Source organism: Syngnathus typhle, linkage group LG17 (assembly GCF_033458585.1).
Source record: "Syngnathus typhle isolate RoL2023-S1 ecotype Sweden linkage group LG17, RoL_Styp_1.0, whole genome shotgun sequence".
Classification (NCBI taxonomy): domain Eukaryota; kingdom Metazoa; phylum Chordata; class Actinopteri; order Syngnathiformes; family Syngnathidae; genus Syngnathus; species Syngnathus typhle.
Genome location: NC_083754.1, coordinates 2,562,633 through 2,587,538, shown reverse-complemented (window position 1 = coordinate 2,587,538; position 24,906 = coordinate 2,562,633). Strand labels below are relative to the sequence as shown.

Here is a 24,906-nt window from a genome sequence, read left to right as displayed (position 1 = left end):
TCCATCCAGTCATTTTGCATCCTTTCAGCCCCGTTTCAGTCTTTTGTTTGCATTCAATGTTTCATCTGGAGCCTTCCAACCATCTAAAGTGGCTTTTCGAAGGTGTTCAGCTACTGATGAATCTAAACATGCTGAAATGCTCCTTCTGGAATGTGCCATGCGAATGTGTTTTAGTGCCAATGGACAGGAGAAACTCCAAATAATCTGAGAGTAATATAAACATCTTTAGTGCTGCTTCTGTTCAATGTCTTCCAAATTGGGCTTTTGAAAAATACAGATTTGTAAACTCCAATTTATCAAGTAGCAAGACTTCTTTTCAAGTCCGTGTGATACGATGTAACCCATTAAAAGTAGCTCATTAGATCAGGCGTCATCTGGAGTCTTGAGCCAACATAAATAATAAACCATACCACACAGTAAATATCAAGAATGCAGTCTGTTATTTTTAGTGTGAGGGATTCCTTTTTCACAAGACATTACTTCTCAGTCGGCAGAGCCTCCCGCTTCTCCCATCATGCCCAAATAAAGTGTCCATTCCACAAGCGTGCTACCGCTTCTTCTATCCGAAATGTTTATAAGACTCTCGCTTGTGTGTGCGCACGTGTGTATGCGTGTCTGCAAATTTTTGGTAGCACGTTGCCTCACAGTTCTGAGCTGCAGTGTTTAATTCCATCTCCCATGTGGAGTTTGCATGTTCTCCCCGTGCCTGCGTTGGTCTCCGGTTTCTTCCCACCTTTATGTGTGTGTGCAATCATTTTTCGATGTACCATCTGTCCATTCTGTTCCCCCCTCTCCATCGGATTGGCCTGTCGCCCATGTGTCTGCTAGTGACACAAACAAAAGAGAACGCATGGGGGTGAATCATGCTCCCCCCCCCCCCTCTCTTGTCATTCTGCTCCACAGACCCCCTGAATCTGCTGCATTCCTTCCCCTGTCATCAGCCTGTGTGGGCGCATGAAACACAGGGAGCTAGACAGAGAATAGGTGAGAGGACTTACTTGGTGTTAAAGAGGAAACATAACGTAATTGAGTGATGTCAGGCTATGCCTGGCCACTGTTATGTAAAATCATACAGACATGCTGCAGTGCAGTCATTGTAGCATGAGTGTGGACAGACAGACATTTTTAATATTCAAAAATCTTGCTATTAACTTCAATGTCTTTTTTGAGGATCGGTCACGCAAAACGAACGTAGTCACCCTATCAAATTTGATTCACACAATTCATACTGATAACTTGTGAGAGATTAAGATCATGGTTTTATGATTGGGTTTTTTTTAAGGTAAGAAAAAATAGTGAGAGAAGATTCGAGAGGGAATCCCAGGACACCAGCCCTCTACTAATCTCGGCTTCATGGTGGGTGGACCCACAGGAGACTCTTACGTGACAGGGAAAAAAAAGGTTTGAACTTTTTTCTTGCATTTCATGTCAGTAGGTAGACTAAATGTATTTATTTATTTGTTTTAAATACAAAACTATATATTTGTGAGAGTTTATAAAATGATTCAACTCTAACTAAGAAAAATATTTTTTTTGTCTAGAGGCTACAGTTGTCCTCTGAACTGTCAATTATATAGCTATAAAGTGTAATTAGAAAAAAATAATATATAACAAAATAAATTATATAAATTGACCTTTTTTATTGTATTTTAAATCAAGTAAGACAGTGACATAATTGACCAATATGTATCTCTACATCAGTGCAAAGCATCCCTGAGCGAGCTGGAGGTGGAAAAAGTGACTGATTGGATGGAATTCCGAAGCGATGACATCACAGGCTTCGATGAGGAAGCTGCAACGTGATTGGACGAGAGCTTCGGCCAATCACTACCGACACAGTTGGGAAGCGTTTAAAACACATTCTGAAAAGTGTCGGAAAGTTGCTTCCACACTTCAGCACAGGGTCCAAACAGAACTGCTCCGAATAAAATAAGATACTTGCGGATTAGTTGGGGACTTTCCTGCCTGCTTTTTGTCCTGGACTCAGAAGTCTGACCTGCGCGACCATTTTTAAAGCTCTACCTTGCTCTCATTGTAAATAGACTCAACAGCACCATGTCACAACATTTCAGGAGTGGACCAGCGTTCGGACTTTCTGCCGAGGTCAAGAGTAAGGTAAGTTGGGAGTTTTAAAAGCGGCTAGATTCGGAAGTGTGTTCGGATATGGAGTGTTTTAAGGAGCAGTTCGTCCAACAAAATCGTCGCTCAGGGATGCTGCGAGTCTGCTTCCACCAGAATGGCGTAGGTGTCGTGAAACGGAGTACAGTGCTCTGTCAAAAGTTACGATCGATTTGCTCTTGCTGTCGAATAACAAGTCGTCCATTTCTTTTTACTATTATTCTATATTTCTAACATTTTTCCAGGTGCATGGTAAGTATTTGCAGGTCCTGCCTTCATTGCATAAGTGAGAACCTTGATTGTTATGAAGTCGAAAGTCGTCACCGGCTGTTTATTGCGTGGCACTTTAAAGGAATTAAATATTTATATTACATCATTTGCTAAATTTAACCACAATAGGAAATGTGAAATTAATTAAACCACCTATCCACCTCAACGTGAATTAATTCATTACGAATTATAAACTAAAAAAAAAAGAATAATTACAAATAGAAACACTCCTAAATAGAAACTGTTTTCCTAAAGCAGCCAATTGAATGAGCTTTAGCAGCTTTTGCCCAACCCTAAACCTGCAAGTGACACATTTGTGTGAATTGCAAAGAATATTCCAAGCATTTACTGTGGTCAACTTCCAACAAACAGGATTTGATGATGCAGCACTAAGCTTTGTTTTGTCCCTCAGTTGGCTTTTGTATGTTGTGATGAATCAGAGCAGCTCAACTTCAGCGTGCAGAAGATCACACTGTAGTTATTCCACTAGCAATCATTATCCTCATGCACATTGATGACATTCAGTTCCAGGATCATAAATACTTTGCTGCCATCTCCGAGATATTTGTTGTCCTTCTCTGACGGTCGAACGGCGATGTCGGGGAGGAGCACGCATGCCGGCGGGTGACTGACAGGTACATTAGTCATAAACAAATGGCCTTTTAAGGAGTGACGGGGACCCTCGCTCGGAACTTGAAAAAGTGTGTTTAGCCTAAACAGTTTACATGGGAGTCAAGAATGACAAAGACACCGTCCTGACGGAACACAGCAGGACACCAGCTTGTCTGGTCGAGACAAAGTAGTGCCAGGGGCCTCACACTTGGAATGGTAAAAGAAATCTGGTGGACCCTTAAAAGTTGTGCTCCGCTATAAACCCAAAAATCTGATTTGATTTGGAAACATTTTTTTTTTTTAAATGATGGAAATAGAATTAATTATGCAATGGTCAAACTTTTAAACTATTGCATAATTGATTATTAGTATGATTAACTTTTATATTGGTTGTAAAATAAATTAAAGTATTAAAGTATAAACTCAAAAATATGAACAAAGACTGGCATAAGGGCACACTGGAAGATGGAAGATGATACAAAGTCGCTTTGGCCTGATCAACCTGATTTCATTTGAATTTCTGGTTCATTAGCTTTTGGACTTTTTCCTAAAAAATGTATTTGAATTCTGTGAAAGATTAGCCTGCTCACCTAATACGGAGGTCTCCGCTATTTGCTGGAGACATGGACCGAACCCTGCTGCAAACCCAACAAGTAATTGATACCCCTTCATAGAAATGTATAATTGCCGCAAGATATGTATATGTTGCCAACCAGACACATATTTATACAAAAAAAAAAAAAACAAACACATTCACATTTGAAGACAATTTAGTCTTCTGTTAACCAATCATGCATTCGTATGTAATTTTTAACCATGGGTAGTCAATATGGAGATAATTTGACATGTTGCCGCCTTCAGAGACTTCCTGCGTTCTCTGCTGTGTAATTATTAAATGGTTTTCCATCTGCAGTATATAAAAATGGGTCACACACTATTGCCTGACTCATCTTCGAAAGACAACAAAAAAAAAATCACTTCCCTGTATCACTGCTAATAATACTGATTACGATTAGAAAAGGAACATAAATGAGCCAAAATCGACACGTGATTTGTATTGCTGGCTGGAAAAAAAAAAATCTTTTAGCCCATTTGCAGTTTCTGAATGATCATTCATGTGATTTGTTTCTTCATTCTGTTTCATAGAGTCATGATATTGATTTCATCCATTTGGTCTGAAAGAAAATCACTTCAAACAATACAACTAAAGCACCTTGGCTGGAAGCAAGACCTTTCCGCGTTGGCTTGTCTTTATCAGGCTCCATGCCATTCACTGTAAAAGGGAATACTCTCAAAAAGCCAGACTGAGAGAGCGAGAGAGAAATATGAGCTTGGCCAGTCAACAAGGGAGAGTAGGTTAGTCGGGGGGGTGTCTGGGAAAGCTGTTTCTCCCAAGTTTGGTGTGATCTAGTGGAAGCTACACCATCCCCGTCCGTCCCGCTTGTGTTGGCTGCTCATCTCAAAGTGTCAGGACTTATCAGTCAGGAAAAGAGGACAAAAGAGCCTACTGACATTTTTTCCTGTCAACATGTTTTCAAAAGTGGTGTGCCATTTACTGCATTTCAAAGAAAAATATTAGGCGGATTGCTTTTTTTGTTTGTCTGCTGACACAGGTTTTTTTTATTTCGTCTTTGTTGTTTTATTGAGTGTCAACTGTTTATTTTATATTCCACTTCCTTTATACCAGCACATTCATTTGAGGGATTGTTTTCCTGTTTAATCACCCCCCACCACCACCACTGAAAAAGAAATCGTGACACAATGCACTAATAGTGATAAATTACTGTCGATTAAAAGGATTTTAAAACCACATGAAAATCAACATAGCAGCCACCTTAATTAGAAGCAATTACAGAAAAGCAAAGGCAGATGTTAATCAAATGAGGGGAAACTCGACCTTGCCATTTAAGTCGGTACATTGAGTACTTTCAAGTATTTTATTTGAGACCACAAAATTGTTGTGAATGAATATTAGCGAGACCACTTTTAAAGGCTCTAAACAGTGATTGGTGAATTTAAACACCAATGCCACATAAATTTTAATTAAGATCTAGGTGATGCTTGCTTTTGCATTTTGTTTATCCTCTCTTCTGTTGTCAGTTGGCAGGGAAGTATGACCCTCAAATGGAGGAGGGGCTCAGGCTATGGATTGAGGATGTCACCAGCAAGAAGATTGGAGACCACTTCATGGAGAGTCTGAAAGATGGAGTCGTGCTCTGCGAGTAAGTGAGATTTCCAGTCCCATAATCAAAAATATGATTCAATTATCCTTTGTCGGGCCATCGCGTGCATGATTTGAATTGCAGATTTTTTTGTACACCTTATTTCATGTCCCTCTGGTTCCTCGCAGACTCATTAACGTTCTCCAGCCAGGCTCTGTGAGAAAGATCAACCGCTCCAGTCAAAACTGGCACCAGGTAAATGTCATGTGGTCTCTCTTCTATCTCGTAGGATCAAGATGTTTCATCATTTCTTCTTCAGAGCATATCATGCTGGAAAACTAGCATGCGGTTTGCACTCTGAGCACTCGGAATTCCTCGGACATCACAAAAACTTAGTTTAATTGAAGCCTCCATTGTCCATTGATGTGGTTGTTTGTAACGACGTGCCATGTGATCGACTGGCAAAGGGCCCACTCTGGGTGTACTCGCCAAAAATCAGCTGGCATAGCTTCAACTCATCCACCGCTTTGAAAGGGACAAGCCGTTTAGAAAATGGAAGGATGAATGACTGCACTGTGAAGTACCTTACAGGTTTTTTTTTTTGGGGTGATTCCACAAGAGAAGAAATGAATATATTCCTAGTCATTAACTGACCTTATTTTATTTCTGTTCCGTCTTCCTCAGTTGGAAAACATTGGGAATTTTGTCCGTGCAATCACCGAGTACGGCCTGAAACCTCACGACATTTTTGAGGCCAACGACTTGTTTGAGAACGTCAACCATACCCAGGTCCAGTCCACTCTCATCGCTCTGGCGGGAATGGTGAGGACAAACACACAAGCGATGACCGTGCTGTTTTTGATTTTTCTTTTTTTTTTTTTGTAAAATAAACAATTCGACTGCTGCTTGTCTTTTGAAGATTCTGTCTTCTCGGTCATGGTAATCAGAAACATTTGAATCGGGGCAACTTTTTGTTTTCTTTCACCTTTTTCAGTTCTAATTGTTTTTCTTTGTAGGTGTGCCATTTCCCTATTTGGGTCTCTGGCCACAATAGGGTGCTGCTGTTGTTGTTGCCTAGCATTGCTGGTGAACGACCACGCTGCATACCGACCGGTAGTTAACTGGTGGCAAAACAACTCATTAGGAGCCATTCTTGCTGTCAAATGGGAAGATCTTTGTGGGAGGGATATCAGGACATTGTTATCGTCAAACTAATAGATACCAACCATCTTTCCCTGTCCATAATTTGGACATTGCTGTCCTTTTGTTTTTGAAAGGCAAATAAACTCTGTACCCAAAGAGTTGCTCGCCGATGTTGCGGCATATGCTTGTGTAAAGATGACCTTTTCATGTAGAGGTCATTGCACTCCTCACGACACCGCACTGCATAAACATTAGCGAGTTTGCGTCTCTGGATTTTGTCTGAACATGCTTTTATGTTTGCCGCTTTGTCCTGCTATATCATGTTTAGCAAAAAGCTACATCGAGAAACTCCACACTAATGTTGAAATGAAGATGCCTTTTGAAAGTAAACAAACATGCATTAATGCTAACCTTTTTTTATAACTGTCATTTTCCCTCAGGCCAAGTCAAAAGGGTTCCACTCCAAATATGACATTGGGGTCAAGTATGCTGAGAAGCAGCAGCGTCGCTTTGCTCCAGAGAAGCTCAGGGAGGGACGCAACATCATCGGCTTACAGGTCAGCAAGCAACCGCATATTTGGGATCACATGATCACACCCGCCCCCGTCGTCATCAAGTCAAAACAGGATTTGATCGAATAACCTACTCTGTATTCTCTCTAGATGGGCACCAATAAGCTTGCCAGTCAAAAAGGTATGACGTCTTACGGCACAAGACGCCATCTTTTCGACTCCAGGATGGGCATGGACAACCCCATGGACCAGTCCACCATCAGTCTACAGATGGGTACGAACAAAGGAGCCAACCAGGTGAGAAGACACACCTAACTGACTTTAAGCAACAATCTATCAATGTGTTCTTCTCTCATGATGTTTGGGATTTTCTCTCTCCAGTCTGGCATGACAGCACCAGGAACCAGGAGGCACATCTTTGACAAGAAGCTGGAGCTGGAGAACTGTGACACCACCACTATATCACTGCAGATGGGCACCAACAAAGTGGCCTCCCAGCAGGGCATGACCACCTACGGCCTCCCCCGCCAGGTCTACGACAACAAGTACTGCGCCACCCCCACCGAGACTTACCACAATAACGGGAGCGAGGCTGCGTTTGATGGCTACAACCAGTACTCTGATTAAGACGACCTTCCTTTGCTAAACTTTAGACAAGTGACCAGGACTTTGTGATGAGCATACCCCCCCCCCCCCACCAGACTGTTATTTAAACACCGATTTGACGTCATTGTTGCCTCTTTTTCTTAACATTTTTACTCTTGGGAAATGTTTTTCTTTCCATGAGCATAACAATAGTGTTTACTTTACGTCCTAACTTTTATATTGTGGCCCACTTCTACATTTCCCTCCCTCCCAAACGTATTTAATCACGACTAGAGTGGCCCAGAAACTCAAGAGGTTGATATTAAATATCATTGCTATTTATAGATCCTTTTTTAATCACGTTATATTCCTGTGTTGTAATTAGACAGCCACACAAGTTTCTGTCATGTTGGTGCGACTGACCTTATTTTTGGAGTCACATTGATACTTCCAGAGGAATTTCCTCCTTCTGGCCATGACTGACAATAATGGAGGATGCAGGACAAATAGATTTACAGTATTCAGACATTGTCATGTGAGCACCTACATTGATTTAGATAAGTCATCCACCGCTAAAATTACCCATGATTCCTGGCACATGCTATTGCAGTTGTGGAATGTACTTCAAACTTTGCCTGTTGAGGATAATGACAACGACAGAGAGGGTCAAGAAATTATAAAACTAATTTGATAGTGTTCAAAATTTGAATATGGATACCTAATTGCATGTGAACTTGTTCCAGCTTGATGCTGTTGCGCCTTTTTTTTTTTTTTTTTTTTTTAAGATGCCATTTCGTATTGCTGTACCTCACCAAATGTCTTGAATGTAATGTTGCTATTAGTGCCACAAGCTGCTGCCCGATACTTTTATTCTAAGAGAGCAGAAACATGTGCACAATCTGTGGGCACAAGTCGAAGTACATATTTCAGATGGAGTTTTACAGTGTGGTTCATATTGTTGAGATTTACAGTCACCGTGCTAAAATCAGGAAGCCTTGCAGCTTGGAGTAGAGCGCCGTCTAGTGTTTTAAAAGCATGTGAGCAAAGTCGGTCAAATCTTTTCGCATTCCTTTTTAATTGAATAAAACAGATTTTAGCAAGAGAAGCATTTTTACAGTGCATTTACTGACCTGTGTCATCAAAAATATGTAAAAACGTTGTCAGTGGTCAAATTTCACCTTTTTAAGAGCAGACTGTGTTTCAACAATACGTATATGTCTTTCTTTTTCTATTTTGGCTTTCACTAAACATGACATTTGTGCAATAAAAACACTTGAAAATTAAAATTATGATTTACTGTAATGAGCTTAAAATGCATGCAAAAAATGCAAAGGGTATGATTAAAAAAAAAAAACAGTCATTTGTGTAGTTACAGTAGAGTGAAAATACTATATCTCTTTTTTTTCCTGTTCGTACATACTTGTCCTAAAAATATGGCAAATACTACATAGTAAAATTAATATCATTGATTGGATTAAAATCAACACTAAAAAGGCATTCGCGTAAAAATACCAGTGGAGAGCATAAAAAGGTAAACAGTGACGTCAACATCATTTTACATGTCAATTTGGCCCCAAGAGATAAATAAATACAAACGCATACTGGGGAAAAAAAAAATAGCTGCACGGAACGAAATAGAATACAGGAATGTGAAATGCTGGGTTTAAACTCCACGTTACATGACGTCAAGAAAATACTTATTATACATAGATGTCTCATTGAGTGGGTTGATGGATTGTGATGTCAAGGATCCGCCATATTGGATGTGGCAGCTCTGCCTAGGAAACTAATGTTTCCCATTCCACATTCACCGCTACAATGCTCCACTTCCAATATGGCGACAAAGTTGACATGTGGTTCAGCAATTGAGGTGTCATTTACCTAAACAATATACTATTTCTATGGTGCTAGTATATAACTAGTTGTGCCAGATTAGAGATGAAGTAATGATCACTGATTGGCTGCTTCACACGCATCTATCCAGTCACTGTAAACATCCACTGGTTCTGACAAATCTGTTGAAACAAAACTTAAGGAAATTGTAAGATAATGATGTGTAAAGTTTGCATTTTCTCCCCATGCTTGAATACTATGAAATTACACACAGGACCTTGACATATGTTGCACCTGGCAGTCTGAAAAATACATTAGGAAAAAAAAAGGATACATGTTATAGGAGTCTGGAACTCCTCCAAGCAAACGCTGCATGAAATAATTCCCGTATTTCGTGTTCGCTCCCTGGAAAGAAATATTTGTTAATAACGATGCTTTACATTGTGTTGCCAAGGCATTTTGAGGTGAACTCACATTTTCACATCGCAAGATTTCTCGTGGTTACAAAACGGGCACGTGAACTGGGTGTCCAAGTTGCCTGTCATTTTTTTCTTGGGAGGAGGCTTTCGCTTGGACTTTCGGCGCCCCATTTGTCCAGGCCTACGGTTGAGAAAGCAAACCAAAAATTAGTCATAATATTTCACATTCACTTTCTTTCCCAAGAAAAATGAACCTCAATGTTTATTCACATTGTCAGAAAGGCTTTCACATGTTTATTATTGCCCTTTAAAATACACAATATGACTGGATTTGACTAGCGCACTGGTGACGTCACTTCACCTCTGGTTATGAAATGAGATGCAGCACTCACTCAGGTAATATCGCGAGATTATGACGTCACCGCTGTGTTTAATGCACTGTACATCCATTGTAGTCACATCATATTTGTATCACATTTATATTACTGATATCACTGAGTAATGAGAATTGATGTGTGCATGTTTTTTATCTTAGAACTCACGGTTTGAAAAAAAAAAAAAAGATTGGTTATAACGTCATAAAAACACGAAAGGCTAACGACTGAAAAATATTGAAGCATATCGATGTGATTTCGATTGTCAATTTGTTTCGTGCAATCCAAAAGCTTTAATGAAATGAGATCAATGTTTTTCGAGGGTTCATTCGTGCAGGATGTGGAAGAAGACGATGCAATAGCGTTACGTTAACCTCGCGTGCAATCAATCGTGCGTCATGTATGCACAACTCCTTGTTATGAAGATATGAGAATCAGAAATGCTGCAAGCCACCAAGACAAATGCTTCGCAACTAGAAAACTGTAGTATGGAGAAGTTGATGCATTGGCTTACTAACTCTTCCAAAGGCTAGTAAAGACGTGCTAGATTGTTTACCAATTGAAATACAATGAGAATCAAACGTACCTTCAAAGATATTTTTCCCGTCCACCAATGTTGATTCGACGTTTGGTGTTACCTGATTATTCCGAGAAAGTCACCGCAACACAAATAATTTCTTAAAATCTTGGTTTTACTAACTGTAAACTGGGAAGCCAGGCTTTTTGTCGTGACGTCACGGAGTCGCAACATTGAACACGGAATTATCTCAGTGGTCGTTTAATCATATTTAATGCCGTTAATCTTCGACTTGCTATCATGTGAATAAAACAAAAGATATAAAAACGAAAAAACAAAAATCTGATTATTACACAACGTTTTTTCACTTTAAATATAAATTTAGATATATTTATTTCTGTACATGTACTCTTCTTATGAATAATGACTATACACATAAAATAAATGGTGATAAATGAATTGCATGAAACTAAAATGTTACAAAACCAAACTGTCGAGCTGGGCGTCATTCAAATATTTTCCAAGACTATTATTGGTCGGTGTCACTGCAAGGGGCGGTGTTGTTGTGGAGTACAGAGGAAGTAAGATCGCACTGCTGCACTTTGGACTAATAGTATTAAAAATACACAGTATTGTACTCCAGATAACACAAAGAAATAAGGTATGTACAATAACTTATTCTTGCTATGAATATAAAGAATTATCATCAGTCTTTGCACAGTGTTAAAGTTAGTGACGTAACTCCCTATTATCAAAATGACCCATGTCAATGTGGATATTAATTTAGTTTCTATCACGTTCACGTTGTTAAATGGATGCATTTCTGCCTTCAAAAACGTGCGTCTTACTTAGTATTTTTTTTATAAATATATACAACCAATCGTTATCTGGTGCAAGCACAAGCGTCAACCTGCAAGATACGCACTGTTTATCTGCTTGAAACATGATTTTTAGAAATGTTACACATAACAAACTGCTTCACTCAAAACGAAATGGCTATATTTCTGTACAAAAAGAAAATCTTTAATATGAATTTAACATATCTGCTTTCCTTGTGTTGCATCCCTTGTGGCTGAATGGACTATCTCTATATGTAGACCTTATAGTCACCATGGCAACTGAGGGGGATCCCTCAGACTTGGTCAAAGTCTTACATCTCCTGGTACTTTCCTTCTCCTGGGGCATGCAAGTTTGGGTTTCATTCATTGGAGGTAAGAGAAGCTGAGAATTTGAGTGCACTGAGCTTTTCCTAATATTTTACTTTTGGTTTTTGCAGGTTTTGCATTGGTGTGGCAGGTGACAAGGCACACCTTCGGCCTAGTCCAGAGTAAACTCTTCCCGGTTTATTTCTACTGTCTGCTGGGAAGCCATTTTGTCAGTCTGGCTATTTATGCGGTGTATCATCCGAGAGAGCTGCTGGACACACGTGAAACGGTGCAGGTAAAGGAATTACGTTATTACGCTCGCAAATCTCCATCGTGTTGCCTTGGATTTTGTTCTTTTGCAGATGCTTCTGTATTTTGTGGCGTTGGTGATGGCGGGTCTAAACGCTCAGTGGTTTGGTCCAGCTGCTACTGAAGTTATGTTCCTTTTGAGGGAGGTGGAGAAGGAGCACGGTCTCGGTAATCAGATCGGACTGAGTGCCGAAAAGGAAGGTTATGCCAAACTCAAAGAGCAAGACCCCAAGTATAAAGCCTACAAAAGAACGTTCGGCCGCTATCACGGGTTGACCAACCTCTGTAACCTGATCGGAGTCATCTGCACCACAACTAATTTGATCTACATCGGTTTGAATCTATCTACAATTTAGACACGGTGAGGTTGCAGGTTCTAGTTGGCTCCAAATATCCAATACAGAGTACCTATATTAATACCCAACCTATTGCAAAAAACAAACTGATCTCCATCCAGTAGGGGGCGACGTTGAATCCATTTAAACAAACACGTATGTTAAGCACACATTTGAAGCATGACTTTTGGATTTGCCCAGATGGAAAGCAATGTTTTTAGTTTTATGTAGAACCTGATGTTCATGGATAACCTAAGCACTAACTCTCATCTGGATTTGAGTGTTCTGTCAAATGAGCCATAATATGTTTTATTATAAGCAGACTACAGAACATAGCACCATGTTGGCCAGCAAGCTTTTAATTGTTAGTGTTGACATCAGCATTAATAATGAAATCATTTATTGGATAAAGTGGTGTGAAAGTACGATTTATTGTGCCTTACTGATATTTTATACATTTACTTTTCAAAATCTGTGATTTGAAATTATTTTTACGTATGATTTAGATTCTAACAAATAAAACACCACTGTATGGTCAAGCAAAATATTTATTTTTTCCATTTAATTAAAGTAAAACCAATTTCTTCCAGGGAAAAAAACTAAAGGGGACAATGTTCCTTCCTTCCAGGAAATGTTGCAGTCAGGAATTAAAATCTCTTTATGCAAAGAACAAGTTAGTCAAGTAATTAAATCATGTTTAGAAGAGTAGGGAGTAATATTTCCATAATAGAAAACCTCTCATAGGGTCACAGATCGATTGGTCATGATAACTCAAGAAAAGACAATTGCTGTTGAAAGCACAGACAAAAAAAAAACAATCAGTAAACGTGGGTGGATTGTGTGAGCAAGAGGAAGTACAGAAACAAAAGATTTTTTCCCCCATTACATTTTCCTCATTCCTAACACAAGGAAGTGGATTTTGGTGAGTGCAGGACCAAAAGTCACAACAATGTGAAACCTTAGGACCAAATTTATTCAAATGATGACACTGATGATGCCCCAAAATAACCCATTGACTTAATTATGAGAATTTGTGTGTACAATGAAGGTGGGATTTTTTTTTTCTATCCAAAATCAAGATGCACAATAACAAAAAGATGCCACACCCATGCTCAGAGTTAGTGGAAAGTGACTATTGCTGAAGTAGTTTGCAGTCGTGTGAAGAAACTCCAAGGCGGGTACTGTCTGTTTTGGATCATGCGCGTTCACGTGCGTAAGCAGAGTGGAGCAACCAGCCGAGCTTCGCACACGCGCTCGCTCACAAACAGCCTCAGGTGGCGGCTGACTTGGCTGGCTGACGGTTGCTTCACTTTCTGCACCAACCGTCACAAGGAGCTCCAGCAACTGGAATCCAGGAGCCAAAGCACTCTTCCCCGGGTAGAGGACGACCTTTGAGGGGGGTTCACTTTACCACTACATCTCGCCCAACAGTGGTGGGAAGATTGGAACTTCCGTATGAAGGTACGTTGTTTCCTTCCTCGTGTTATTTTCCTGCTCCACCTTCCTTTGTCAAACTCCCACTTAAGTCACTTTTGCATTTGAGTGAGTCTTTTTGCAACATTGCACGCCCAATAAATAAACTTAATAACACAAATTGGTAGATTGGCTTTGGAAATAAAGCTCCTCCGTGTTTGCTCGTCTTAACGAAAGAGCAGATGTGACAGCTGCTGCCACAGAAATCAATAGTAATAAATGGATATTTCCAGGGGGGGTTGGTGGAAGGCAGGCACCCTGCTCACTGCCCCTGGCTATGCAAGTAAATAATCTGCCTGCACAATCCCCAGGCCTGCCTCTTTTTAATATTTTATAAATATCTATCTAATAATGCTTCCTATTCGTTGTTTTGGGAATAATGCAACTCTCCAATACACCATATTATTTGATTAGGCTGCAAAAGCAAATTAAATGCACCTTAAATGCAAGCCAGGCTCAAAGAGAATTTGATTTAGGAGCCTCCTTCCACCACTGTTTGACAACTTGTGTTACATTTGTGTTTTGCAAACCTACCAAAGCACAAATTGAACCATGTTGGAGTTTTTTTTATATATATAAATGGTTCCAGATATATTAATGAGAACTTGAGAACAGAATTAAGCAAAACATTTGAGTATAGTTAACACAGCCAGCAAACTAAGCAGATGCTTAGTGCGCAACCACTAGGGGACGCTCAAGAGTATGTTTTAATTTGCTCATTTTGGCGTAAGGACAAACAGCAGAGTAACTTAAAAAAATAAATGTCTATTTTAAAGAGGTAAGGGGGAATACAATTCTGCTCAGGATCCCACGTATTTCACAAGTCTGCAAAAAGTGGATAAAAATGTATTTGCTTGCAGGCAATATGACACACAGTAAACATGAAGAACATGTGACTGGGTTTATTCTGTACCTCGGGTTTTTGGAGAGCTGATGGGAAATGGAAAAGTGGGCGGATCAATGTTGTGGCCCCCTCGGAGACCCTTATGCATCATGTGATTTAGGGAATGTCTTTAACCATTACAAAACTTCCATTTTCTTTTGAAAAAGAAAAAAAAGGGAAATAAAAGAAATATTTAGTTACTGTTGTTCCAATCCAGACTCTGTAAAAAAAAAAAAAAATCTAATAAAAATTGATGACATGTTGTTACTTCAACTTACAAATCGAGAAGTTCCATAAAACTGTCAGTCTGAGCCGCAACATTAACAAGAGCATTAAGACAATCTATCAATGTGTTTTACAGGGCTACTTTTGCCAGCTCTAGTTTCTCACTTCAGCATGATATAGCCATCACTCTCACCCTGGAGGTTTTCCTTATTGCCATTTAAAAGCCCAACCACCAACTCACTGTTTTTGCCGCTAATGGAGCTGAGCTTGGGTCTAGTCGCCACGGTGACGACACATCAGAGTAGCAGGGCCTCGCCGCACCGATTGATCGGCAGCAGTGTTTGTGTGTGTGTGTGGGGGGGGGGGATGGAAGCTCTGATAAGCAGTCCAGATCCTCTCCTTCTCCTCACACGGCTCACATAATAGGGTCGGCTGATGGACAGATGGTTGAAACCTCCTGTAATTCGAGAGCGTGACTGCTGTTTTCATTTCACAAACATCTGCACCTGCATGATAAAACTCTAGCCAAATCCTAAATGCACTTGAATGTTGGTCGATAAATAATCATTTTTAGACAATTTGTGGCAAATTTAATATTGATGTTTGTTTCCTATCTTGTGAACCGATTAATATTGCCTAGATGGACATCCCTAATTATGAATCGTAACGCATAATTAAAGGAAATAAGAGAACATCTTTTATTTCAGTATTAAATCATTTCAATTTGATTTCTAGATGGCGTCAAACGACTCCCGCCTCCAACAGCCGCCGTCCCAGAAGGATGCGGCCGACCAGAACTTTGACTACATGTTCAAACTGCTGATCATCGGCAACAGCAGTGTTGGGAAAACCTCCTTCCTGTTCCGCTACGCGGACGACTCCTTCACCTCAGCGTTTGTCAGCACCGTCGGAATTGACTTCAAAGTCAAAACAGTCTTCCGCAATGACAAAAGGATCAAACTGCAGATCTGGGTGAGCTTTTTTTTTTTTCCCAGCATTGTATTTGTGAAAGTGAAACAATAAGTGGGGATCAGCATGTTCTCTAATACCAAGTGCCATAATTTTCGGACTATAAGTCGCACCGGAGTATAAGTCGCACCAGCCATAAAATGCCCAAAAAAGTGAAAAAAAAACATATATATGTATATAAGTCACCCCCCCCCACCCAAACTATGAAAAAGACAGCGACTTATAGTCCGAAAATTACGGTAATGAAAATTGTGAAGGCACTTAAAGCATTCAGTGCTTTGTACAAGAGTCAGACTAAAAAAAAAAAAGAAAGCCAACATCCTCTAGAAGTTACCCTCTAAATTGTGCAAGTGCTTGAGGTGTTACTCAGTCATTCTTACGCAAAAGCATTATCGGGCATCTCGTACATATAAGACGAGTCATGCCGAGGTTTGAAGAAGCCTCGTCTTGTTTGCCTTACTGACTCATGTCAATTATTTTCTCAGGAGTATTGCGTTCTTCCCAAATGTTGATTTACATTGATAAGACTGATCAAACAGATGATTCACTTCAACGAAATAATATTTGAGCCACTGCAATGACGCGTCCACTGAGCCCACACCAAAACACACACTCACTTCCTTGAGCTTTCGTCAAATGATGTGACACATGTAAAGAATTCTCCCAAAACGGATGTATAATGTGTTGGCAAGAAGATTCTTCAGAATGCGGGTTTACTTGTCTGCCCGGTCGTGTTTTTCGTCTGCTCACAGACCGGTATTTCCTAAGTTCAGGAAGCTGAGGAAGTTCCTTTATCGTTGTGGTGGAGACATATGAAGATAAACTGTAATGCTAAGATAGCGTGTTTTTAAATGGCGGTAATTTGTCGTTCATTTCTTATCAACCCGCTGACCGTTAAATTCATGCTAGTTCCCGTTGAACGCCATCTGAAAGATATTTCACCATTTTTATTTTATTTTTTCACTGAGGCGTCCCTGCCAGGTGCCAGGCGCTCCTTTGTGCATCATGGAAACAGGCGTGACCGATAATGCGCCACATGGCCCTTGCACCAGGGATGTACGATGTTTTCATCCTTTTCCTTTTGTGCGGAGATGTGTGTTCTGATGGCTGTGTAAATACACACCTTTCACACACAGCGTAAACTCTACAGCTCGCTAGCTATAGCGACTACCAGCTACTAGCCAAATAATATTTTTATACAAAAGTATTATTGAGTGGCCAGTTTTTTCACACATTCATATATCGTAGCAACAGTAAATGAGGTGGCCAAAGTAAATTAATGATATTTCTGAGGAAGGGATTACGTTTTGCAGCGTGATCCGCTAGTCCTCACTGTAATTGAACATTCATGACCCTGAGTGCCCCCGTGGTTACCTGGACAACACTTTGCTCTTCACTGTGTTAGGAAACGTCAGACAAACGAGCACAAACACGACCTTGATGTAAATGAAAGGCGTTACTTAGTAACCAATTCCCGCTCAATCGCCCTCGTTTATCTTTATTCCCATGAGCATCCAGGAAACCAATTACATACATAAGACATAATTAATGTGTATTTTTCCTCCTTATAAGTATTGATGATGTCACAACTTCACCCTGGTGGGGTAATCACTGCATACTTTCCGAGTAGGGCGCAACAATGCTGACAATGTGAACATTAGTGCCCCCTTGTGGTGATATATATATAACAAAACAAAATGTATACCGTCATGTATTTGCAGTCACTACTTTGGAGCTCAACCTTGATACAGTTCAATTTTGCAAAACAAACAAAGATCCTAAAATACAATAATAGTGAACGTATACACTAAATGCTGTCATGTATTTATTTTTTTTGCCCTTATCTGTGCCCTATTTTACAGCGAGTGTAGTGTGTAATGGATTTTGGGGGATTTTCCATATACTGTATTTGTGTTTTTGCAGGACACAGCTGGGCAAGAGCGTTATCGCACTATCACCACAGCCTACTACAGAGGTGCCATGGGCTTCCTGCTCATGTATGACATCACTAACCAGGACTCCTTCAATGCAGTTCAAGACTGGTGTGTTTTGCATGTATTTAATTTTGTTATACCTAGTGATAGGGAAATGAAGCTTCAAATTTCCTTCATGAACCAGTTTTGTGTATTTACGTTACTCTTGAACAATGGGCTGAAAATAAAGTAATAGTGGGAGTATTGGTATTATAAAAAATAAATAAATACACGTTGCCTTATAATTCGTCATGTGTTCTGCAGGGCGACACAGATTAAAACATACTCTTGGGACAACGCTCAGGTAATCCTAATCGGTAACAAGTGTGACCTCGAGGATGACCGGCTCATACCAACAGAAGATGGCCAACGTCTGGCGGAGGATCTTGGTGCGGAAAACTTGTTTTTAACTGTGATTCTTTCTGCTGAATCCATTCAACGCGTCATAAACCAGAGCGTATCTCTCTCTCGCCATCAGGTTTCCATTTCTTCGAGGCCAGTGCAAAGGACAACATCAACGTCAAGCAGGTGTTTGAGCGCTTAGTGGATGTCATCTGTGAGAAGATGAACGAGAGCAGTGAGGGAGACTTAAGCTTAATGCCCAACCACAGGAATCAGGGCCTGACAGACTCGTCCTCCGACGGTCAAGGGAACTGTGCATGCTAAGCCGCACACACACATACACGCACACACACAGGAGTGATAATCTTCTTTCTCTGTGCCTCAACTCTGGGAATCGCTGCTCTTCTTCCGTTCACTCTAGCCCCGCCCACCACAATAGGCAAAAAGCTGAGATAATCATTTCACTGTTAGACTCTCTCTTGCCTCCCCAGGAAAGACCTTAAGGCTCATTTAAGTGGTGTGATAATAATACATAACATCCCCACACTCTCCCTTCTTTTTGGATTTCATGAAATTGTGCAGGTGTACCTAATGTAGTGTCCAGTCAGTGGATTTGTGATTCGCCTTTAGCTTACCTGTTTTTTTTTATTTTCACTTTTGTGTTAAAAAAAAAAAAGCCAGTTGATTATTTCATTGGGTCATTGCACCAAAGATGAAACTAATCTCAATCGTGTGATTTTTAGTTATCATATATCGAAAGACCTGTCAGATTAATTCTTCTTGTACCTTTTGATTCTTGGGATATTTTCTCCAACGTGGGACAAAGAGCCTGTTGATCCATGCGAGGAAGTCGTTTTACATTTTTTACCACTGACTTACCGTTGGCTGATGCATAAATCAAGTGTCGACTTGTGTGTGTTCAAATGTGCAACGATCTCACCCCAGAAAAGGAAATGCATGTTCTTATGAGAGATTGATATCACGATTTTTTTTCTGCCGACTGTTGCTGGTTCACATAAAATACACCCCATTGTATTTGCTCTCATTGGATTGTACTGTTTTACCTACCAGGGGGATTTGAACTGCTTTATGTTGACAAGCAAACATTGAAAGGTTAAACCTCCAAATGAATTTGAAAAACATTCATCTTCATTGTTATGCATACCAATGTCTGTCTGTCTGTCTGTCAGCAAGTGAAAGTAACACTTTGTCTTTAGTTGCTCCTGTGTCCCGTGTTCACAACATGCACTTATGTATGATGGATATAATATAAATGATACAAAGTTCAAACAGTTGGCAGTTGGCTTGAACTCTATTATTTTTTCGTGTAATTTTATTTCCATCACTGACAATTGCCATGCGAGTTTTTTTTGCATCATATAAAAAAAAGATGCAGTTGCCCTCCCTCTTTCAAATGATGTAAGAAAGCGCGGGGTTGCGTTTTGGAAGAAGAAATGACGATTGGTCGAGAATTCGTCCTCTACTGCCTATCAGGTTGAAGAAACAGCCGTGTCTGCTGATGTGATAACGGTGGTTAACCAAGACAACAAGGGTGCAAAATTATGATAAGAAACCGTTTTTAGTGTGCTGTGTTTTTTTTAATCCCAGGAACACATCTATCTGTCTATCAATACATCAACCATAGCTATAAGATTCCATATGATCAATATATAGTACACCCCCTAGTACATATGTGTATACATATGTGTATCATATGACATATCATATGTCCAAAATTATTCCTGCTCTTATTTTGTCTTTTGCCTTGCAGGAAAGCAGCATAGCCAAGTCTTAACTGGTTTAACTGGTAAGTACAATATCACCGATCTTACTAGCTCAAGTCACTTACATTTTTAAAATGCTGGATTAAAAAAAAATCAAATTTCTGTAAAAAAAATAAAATAAAAATAACCCATTTTTGGTGCAACGTAATATATATATATATATATATATATATATATATATATATATATATATATATATATATATTATATAAATACTGCGCAGAACCCTCAAGCTCCCAGGCCTCTGGTAGAGGACCCGAGCTTGGAGTGGGAGACCACCCGCGGAGGGTGAGAGGGGAATTTTTTTTTTTTTATATATATATCGATGTATATACATATTTTGTATATATATATTTCTTTCATCATTGGGTCAAATTTGACCTGTTTTGACATTTGACAACAATAACACTTAAATCGTCAGTGACTCCAATTCCCGCCTCCCATCAAGTAAAAAAAAAAAAAAATGTGTGCATGTTCTTTTGCCCCTCCTCTTCATCATCTTTGCTGATTTTAAGAGCAAGTAAACAGCTCTGCTCGCACCTTATCAGCAAAGAGCAGCTTTGTAACCGTGTTGCACTATCCATGGTATCTGAAACCAAAACAGGCCAACCCCCCTCTTGGGAGAGTAGTAGCGCAGATGCTCGCTCGTCGTGTGGTCCAGCTTCTTCTCATGTTGTGCACAACAAGACAGCGCCGGTCTTTTTGTCCACTAACAAGACAGGAGGATGACATGTGATCACCTGAGACGATTGTTGGCCCTTTCCAGCCTTGCCTGCACCATGAGGGTGGCTTCCGGCATCCCAGGCACACGAGGATTCCAGAAGAAAGGTAGGGCTGACCCTTGATTCACTTTCTGAGTTCATCACTAGACTAGAAAGGAATAAGAAACCTAACTGAGAGGTGTGGCAACAACCTCTACAGTCTCACTCTTGCTGCAAGAGGAGCCAGAAACCCCCAAATGCTTTGCAGAAACCACAACAGGCTTTGACTGCTTCTGGGAGGAAGATGAAGAGCGAGCTGGTTCTGTGGATCAGTATTCCTTTACGTACACTTACGAGTAAGAACGCACCACGTGATGATCAATGGAGGAGTTCGGTGTCGTTCTCCACCAGCGCGAAATCTAACCGCATTTATTTTCAGAACTATTGGGGTCTCCAACAAAAAGGAAAACGGCAGCAAATGTCCGCTGTCAGCACATCTCACACCGACGGGAAAGATGCTGTACATGTGCCACCTGAATCGAACTTTAGTGTTTGTTCCAATGCTCATTGAAATTCGGCGAGACGGAAGTCTCATCCACAATCGCAGCCTCAACGTTGAACTATTTTGTAAGTTTTTTCATCAACTTTTTTTTTTTTGGCAAACATTCACTCGTTGACGTTTTTCTTTTGTTGCCGTGACGAGTCGTGATAATTACAAATCATTCAAACAGTTCTGGTGGACCCTCCCACGAACGTGACCGTGAGTACCACAGGTCAAGAGGGTCAGCTGAATGTCAGCTGGATACCGCCTCCTCTAAGATACATTGATGATACCTTGATGTATGAGGTCTCCTATGCAATGGCCGACAGTCATGTGATGCAGGTACGAGTCATTTTACTGCTTAGGTTTTTTTTATGGAGTGTTTTTTTTTTCTTTATTAATCTGCCGGCCGTTTTTTGCAGGTAGAGGTAGTACGAGCCAGCTCCAGGATGATCTTAAGGAGCCTACAGCCAAGCACTATGTACAAGGTGCGGGTTCGGGCAAAACTGGATGGACTGAGCTATGGTGGCTACTGGAGTTTGTGGAGTGATCCAGTGTTCATGGAGACATCACCTGCAGGTCTGCATTTATCAACATAACTAAATGGTGTAATTCCTGCCAGGTATACAAGTGTTTGTTGACCTTAGAGCAGTTTTAAAACAAGGACACATATTTTAGATGAGAAAACAATCACAGCATGAATGTCCGACAAAATTGAGTTTTATGAATGGTACCAGGGTTGATATTCAGGTGAATTTTTCTTTGTGTTGAATTTCCTACATTTTATTTCATCGAGTAGTTGCGGAAAATTAAATTGTCTGGATCCAGATTTTTTTTTTCATAGCTTAGAAATGTATCTGATTTTATTTCATGCAACCACCTGTACATTTTATTATGTTGGAATTTAAATTCAATATTTTAACATCATTGGATGGTTCTTGGTATTTTAAAGATTTTTTTTTTTAAAAATATAATGTGCTTTTCCTCTAACTTTTTACAGAATTCAACCTCCTCATTGTCTTCCTAATCCTCACCATGTCTTTAATTCTAATGGCGCTGTCTTTCACTGTGCTCGTGTCCAATCGCAGGTCAGGATTTTCCTATCACAAAAAAATATATATATATATCGGTTGATGGGTAGGGAGGTGAAACATTTTAACCTTTGTGTTCTCCTCAGGTTTCTGAGAAAGAAAATTTGGCCAGCTATTCCAACTCCTGATGGCAAATTTCAAGGGCTTTTTACTGATTACGGTGGAGACTTTCACGTAAGAACAAGGCGAGAGTCTGAAAATTGTACCCTGCTTGAATTTTACATTTCATAAATGAATCTCCATCATCTTGATTCAATTGCTTTCGTCTTTTCCGCAGGAGTGGTTGAATCATACGAATGGATCCTCGTGGTCGACCCCGGCGTTGTTTTACACCGAGGAATACCCAACTTTCCTGGAGGTTCTCTCCGAGCTAACCCTGAGCCCCCCATTACCACCTCCACCTCTCCCACCAAAAATGTCCAATGCTCCCACACTGCAAAGCACAGAAGAGGATATACAAAGAGGTCTGGATTTTGCTCTGAGAAAAATGCCACATAATCACTGGCTTGAAAACTTAAGAGTCCAGAACCAGCGGGCTTTTCCTTGCTCCCAGTCGTCTCTGCTGGAGTCTCAGGATACTTACGTCTCCCTCACTGGGAACAACTACAGCCCAGATGATAACACTCATGGGGAGTCTTTGCCACTAGAGGCGCTGTTGGCCTTTAAAAAGACAATGTCTGAAGTTCACTGATCTGGTTCTGTGCCCAAAGCATATTGGGATGCTCTCAGGAGATGGACATTTCTTCAAAAACACACTGTAATTGTAAATATATTTACATCTAAATGCAAACGTTGGCATCTTACACAGAATCCTGTTGTGGATATGAAAACCTTGGCTGTTTACTCACTGCTGCCATCTAAAGAGCAGAACACATCATGCTGACATTTCTACTAAAATCACACTAAGGACTTGTGTTTGTACACTAACAGTGTTAAATAATAATAGTGGACACCACATTTCAATATTGATTATTAAATCAAAGGCCATTTATTGCTATCAACTTCACTTACTTGAGATTATAATTTGATATGCAACTATCAACGTATTACTTAGAAGTGTAGTGTGACACACGCATGCATTTGTTTTCAGAGATTAAAAATATCTTTATATTGGCTTTGTCAATTTTTTTTATGATTATTCGGAGCATTCTTATTAATTAAGAGAGGCAATAAGTCAACATTTCAGCTTTTATTTCCTGGTAGCATATTTTCAGATATACATATATTCAGATATACAATTCATCATTTATCCCTATTTGACGCAAAAGTGCTCAAGCTAATTGAAACTCCATTAAACCACCAGGATACATCAACAGCTGCCATTCCTGTGCTGAACTTGGCCTGACATCAGTGTCTTTGGTACAAGGGTCAAAGGTGATCCCGGTTCCAGAAAAGTAAATGTGCCACAACTCCTGGAGCCCTGCTGCTGTTGCTTTGTAGCTTCTGTCTTTGTCCAGAGTACATCGTACCTGAAAGTAGCGGTCAAGAGCATTTAGAACTTGATCCGACACTTCTCCACTTTGCTCTTTTGGCTTAGTATAAGATGCAATGACGCGACAGGGCCCAGGGTTGGATGTCTGCTGCTCAAGGAGGCCAGTGAGAAAAGCGGCAGAGTCACACAACAACGCTGAGAGATGTGCGGCGCATGACTGCTCGCTGGGGTGACACTCTCTGTAGCTGTCACCTGCAGGTCCACACAAAAACTCCTCCAGTCTGTCTACGATGATCAGTGATGGAGGGCAGGGTAATGTGTTGGTGGACTCATGAAGACCTGCCACTTGCTGAAGCAACTCCTCCAATGTCCTCGGATAGCAGAATTTGATTTTCTTGGGTGGGGGGGAGAACATAATTTAAAATAAATATATTTTTTTCAAGCTCACTTTAGTTAGATTTGTCACGATCTTAGTGAAATAAGATAAGTAGCTACTTTAAATGGATGTTTTTGTTCATATTTATTTTATTACTACATATGGTACCTTTAGACTCTCCGGGCTTGGAGTTGGAACACATTTCTGCAAGGTCACAGGTAGGCTTTGGATTTGCGTTTGGGCGAAGAATACCACCCTCATGTTCATCTGGGAGGCAGCTGTAATAGCCGCCAGAAGCAACACAGAACGTCCAAGATTTTGTTCTCCAACTAATAGGACGCTGCATTGTGCCGGTGCTGGAGGAGTCGCCCTGGCGTCCTTAAGTGAGTCCGTCTGTGACATGAATTTTGTGAACATATGCATTAACACATCGGCCATCACCGAAGCACTACTGTAAAAAAAATCTGCAAAAGCTCATCTGTCGTTTCATGCGACTATTTACATGTTGCGCACTGGTACGTTTGTCATTGTGGTCCGGAAGACAACAACTATTTTGTAAACTTTCCGTCACTTTTATTCTGTTGACCAGGCTGATTAATCCCGTATTAATTAGAACAATAATTGGAATGAGATCAATAATTGCGATTTTGAAACGTTTTAGATGCTAGAGTTAAATATGTTTTGATAGGGGCACTGTTGTCTTTTTTGTTGTCGTTACGGACATATTACAAATACACAGCAGTGTTTTTCTTAAGTACTTCCGGTTAATAGCCGGCACAAGT

General features: G+C 40.2%; 6 protein-coding genes across 7 annotated transcripts; 4 read left to right on the top strand and 2 right to left on the bottom strand.

Annotated features, from left to right (window-relative positions):
* Positions 1 to 1,760: 1,760 nt before the first annotated feature.
* Positions 1,761 to 8,688, top strand: cnn1b (calponin 1, basic, smooth muscle, b). Its single transcript, XM_061302793.1, has 7 exons — positions 1,761 to 2,115; positions 5,101 to 5,222; positions 5,351 to 5,417; positions 5,847 to 5,984; positions 6,746 to 6,862; positions 6,968 to 7,114; positions 7,199 to 8,688. The coding sequence occupies exons 1-7, from the start codon at positions 2,056 to 2,058 to the stop codon at positions 7,442 to 7,444; spliced, it is 897 nt and encodes a 298-aa protein (XP_061158777.1). The 5' UTR covers positions 1,761 to 2,055; the 3' UTR covers positions 7,445 to 8,688.
* On the bottom strand, positions 8,459 to 10,983 carry elof1 (elongation factor 1). The gene is made up of 4 exons (XM_061302797.1): positions 10,615 to 10,983; positions 9,710 to 9,835; positions 9,570 to 9,640; positions 8,459 to 9,417 (listed from the first exon to the last, which is right to left on the bottom strand). The coding sequence occupies exons 2-4, from the start codon at positions 9,823 to 9,825 to the stop codon at positions 9,353 to 9,355; spliced, it is 252 nt and encodes an 83-aa protein (XP_061158781.1). The 5' UTR covers positions 9,826 to 9,835; positions 10,615 to 10,983; the 3' UTR covers positions 8,459 to 9,352.
* Positions 10,984 to 11,063: 80 nt separating this feature from the next.
* On the top strand, positions 11,064 to 12,881 carry tmem205 (transmembrane protein 205). The gene is made up of 4 exons (XM_061302796.1): positions 11,064 to 11,206; positions 11,643 to 11,756; positions 11,822 to 11,985; positions 12,053 to 12,881. The coding sequence occupies exons 2-4, from the start codon at positions 11,657 to 11,659 to the stop codon at positions 12,353 to 12,355; spliced, it is 567 nt and encodes a 188-aa protein (XP_061158780.1). The 5' UTR covers positions 11,064 to 11,206; positions 11,643 to 11,656; the 3' UTR covers positions 12,356 to 12,881.
* A 454-nt stretch (positions 12,882 to 13,335) lies between these two features.
* On the top strand, positions 13,336 to 19,494 carry rab3db (RAB3D, member RAS oncogene family, b). The gene is made up of 5 exons (XM_061302795.1): positions 13,336 to 13,795; positions 15,651 to 15,887; positions 17,808 to 17,926; positions 18,122 to 18,246; positions 18,336 to 19,494. Exons 1-5 carry the CDS (start codon positions 13,790 to 13,792, stop codon positions 18,521 to 18,523), a joined length of 675 nt encoding a protein of 224 aa, XP_061158779.1. The 5' UTR covers positions 13,336 to 13,789; the 3' UTR covers positions 18,524 to 19,494.
* A 981-nt stretch (positions 19,495 to 20,475) lies between these two features.
* epor (erythropoietin receptor) lies at positions 20,476 to 23,429 on the top strand. Of its 2 annotated transcripts, none has more exons than XM_061302791.1 (8): positions 20,476 to 20,811; positions 20,905 to 21,040; positions 21,124 to 21,311; positions 21,416 to 21,567; positions 21,648 to 21,804; positions 22,226 to 22,313; positions 22,403 to 22,501; positions 22,594 to 22,737. In XM_061302791.1, exons 1-8 carry the CDS (start codon positions 20,709 to 20,711, stop codon positions 22,601 to 22,603), a joined length of 933 nt encoding a protein of 310 aa, XP_061158775.1. In that variant the 5' UTR covers positions 20,476 to 20,708; the 3' UTR covers positions 22,604 to 22,737. The 2 variants fall into 2 exon arrangements, with proteins under 2 accessions (XP_061158775.1, XP_061158774.1); XM_061302790.1 differs by having other exon boundaries at positions 20,482 to 20,811; positions 22,403 to 22,490; positions 22,594 to 23,429.
* A 61-nt stretch (positions 23,430 to 23,490) lies between these two features.
* swsap1 (SWIM-type zinc finger 7 associated protein 1) lies at positions 23,491 to 24,648 on the bottom strand. Its single transcript, XM_061302794.1, has 2 exons — positions 24,293 to 24,648; positions 23,491 to 24,142 (listed from the first exon to the last, which is right to left on the bottom strand). Exons 1-2 carry the CDS (start codon positions 24,560 to 24,562, stop codon positions 23,588 to 23,590), a joined length of 825 nt encoding a protein of 274 aa, XP_061158778.1. The 5' UTR covers positions 24,563 to 24,648; the 3' UTR covers positions 23,491 to 23,587.
* Between the last annotated feature and the right edge of the window lie 258 nt (positions 24,649 to 24,906).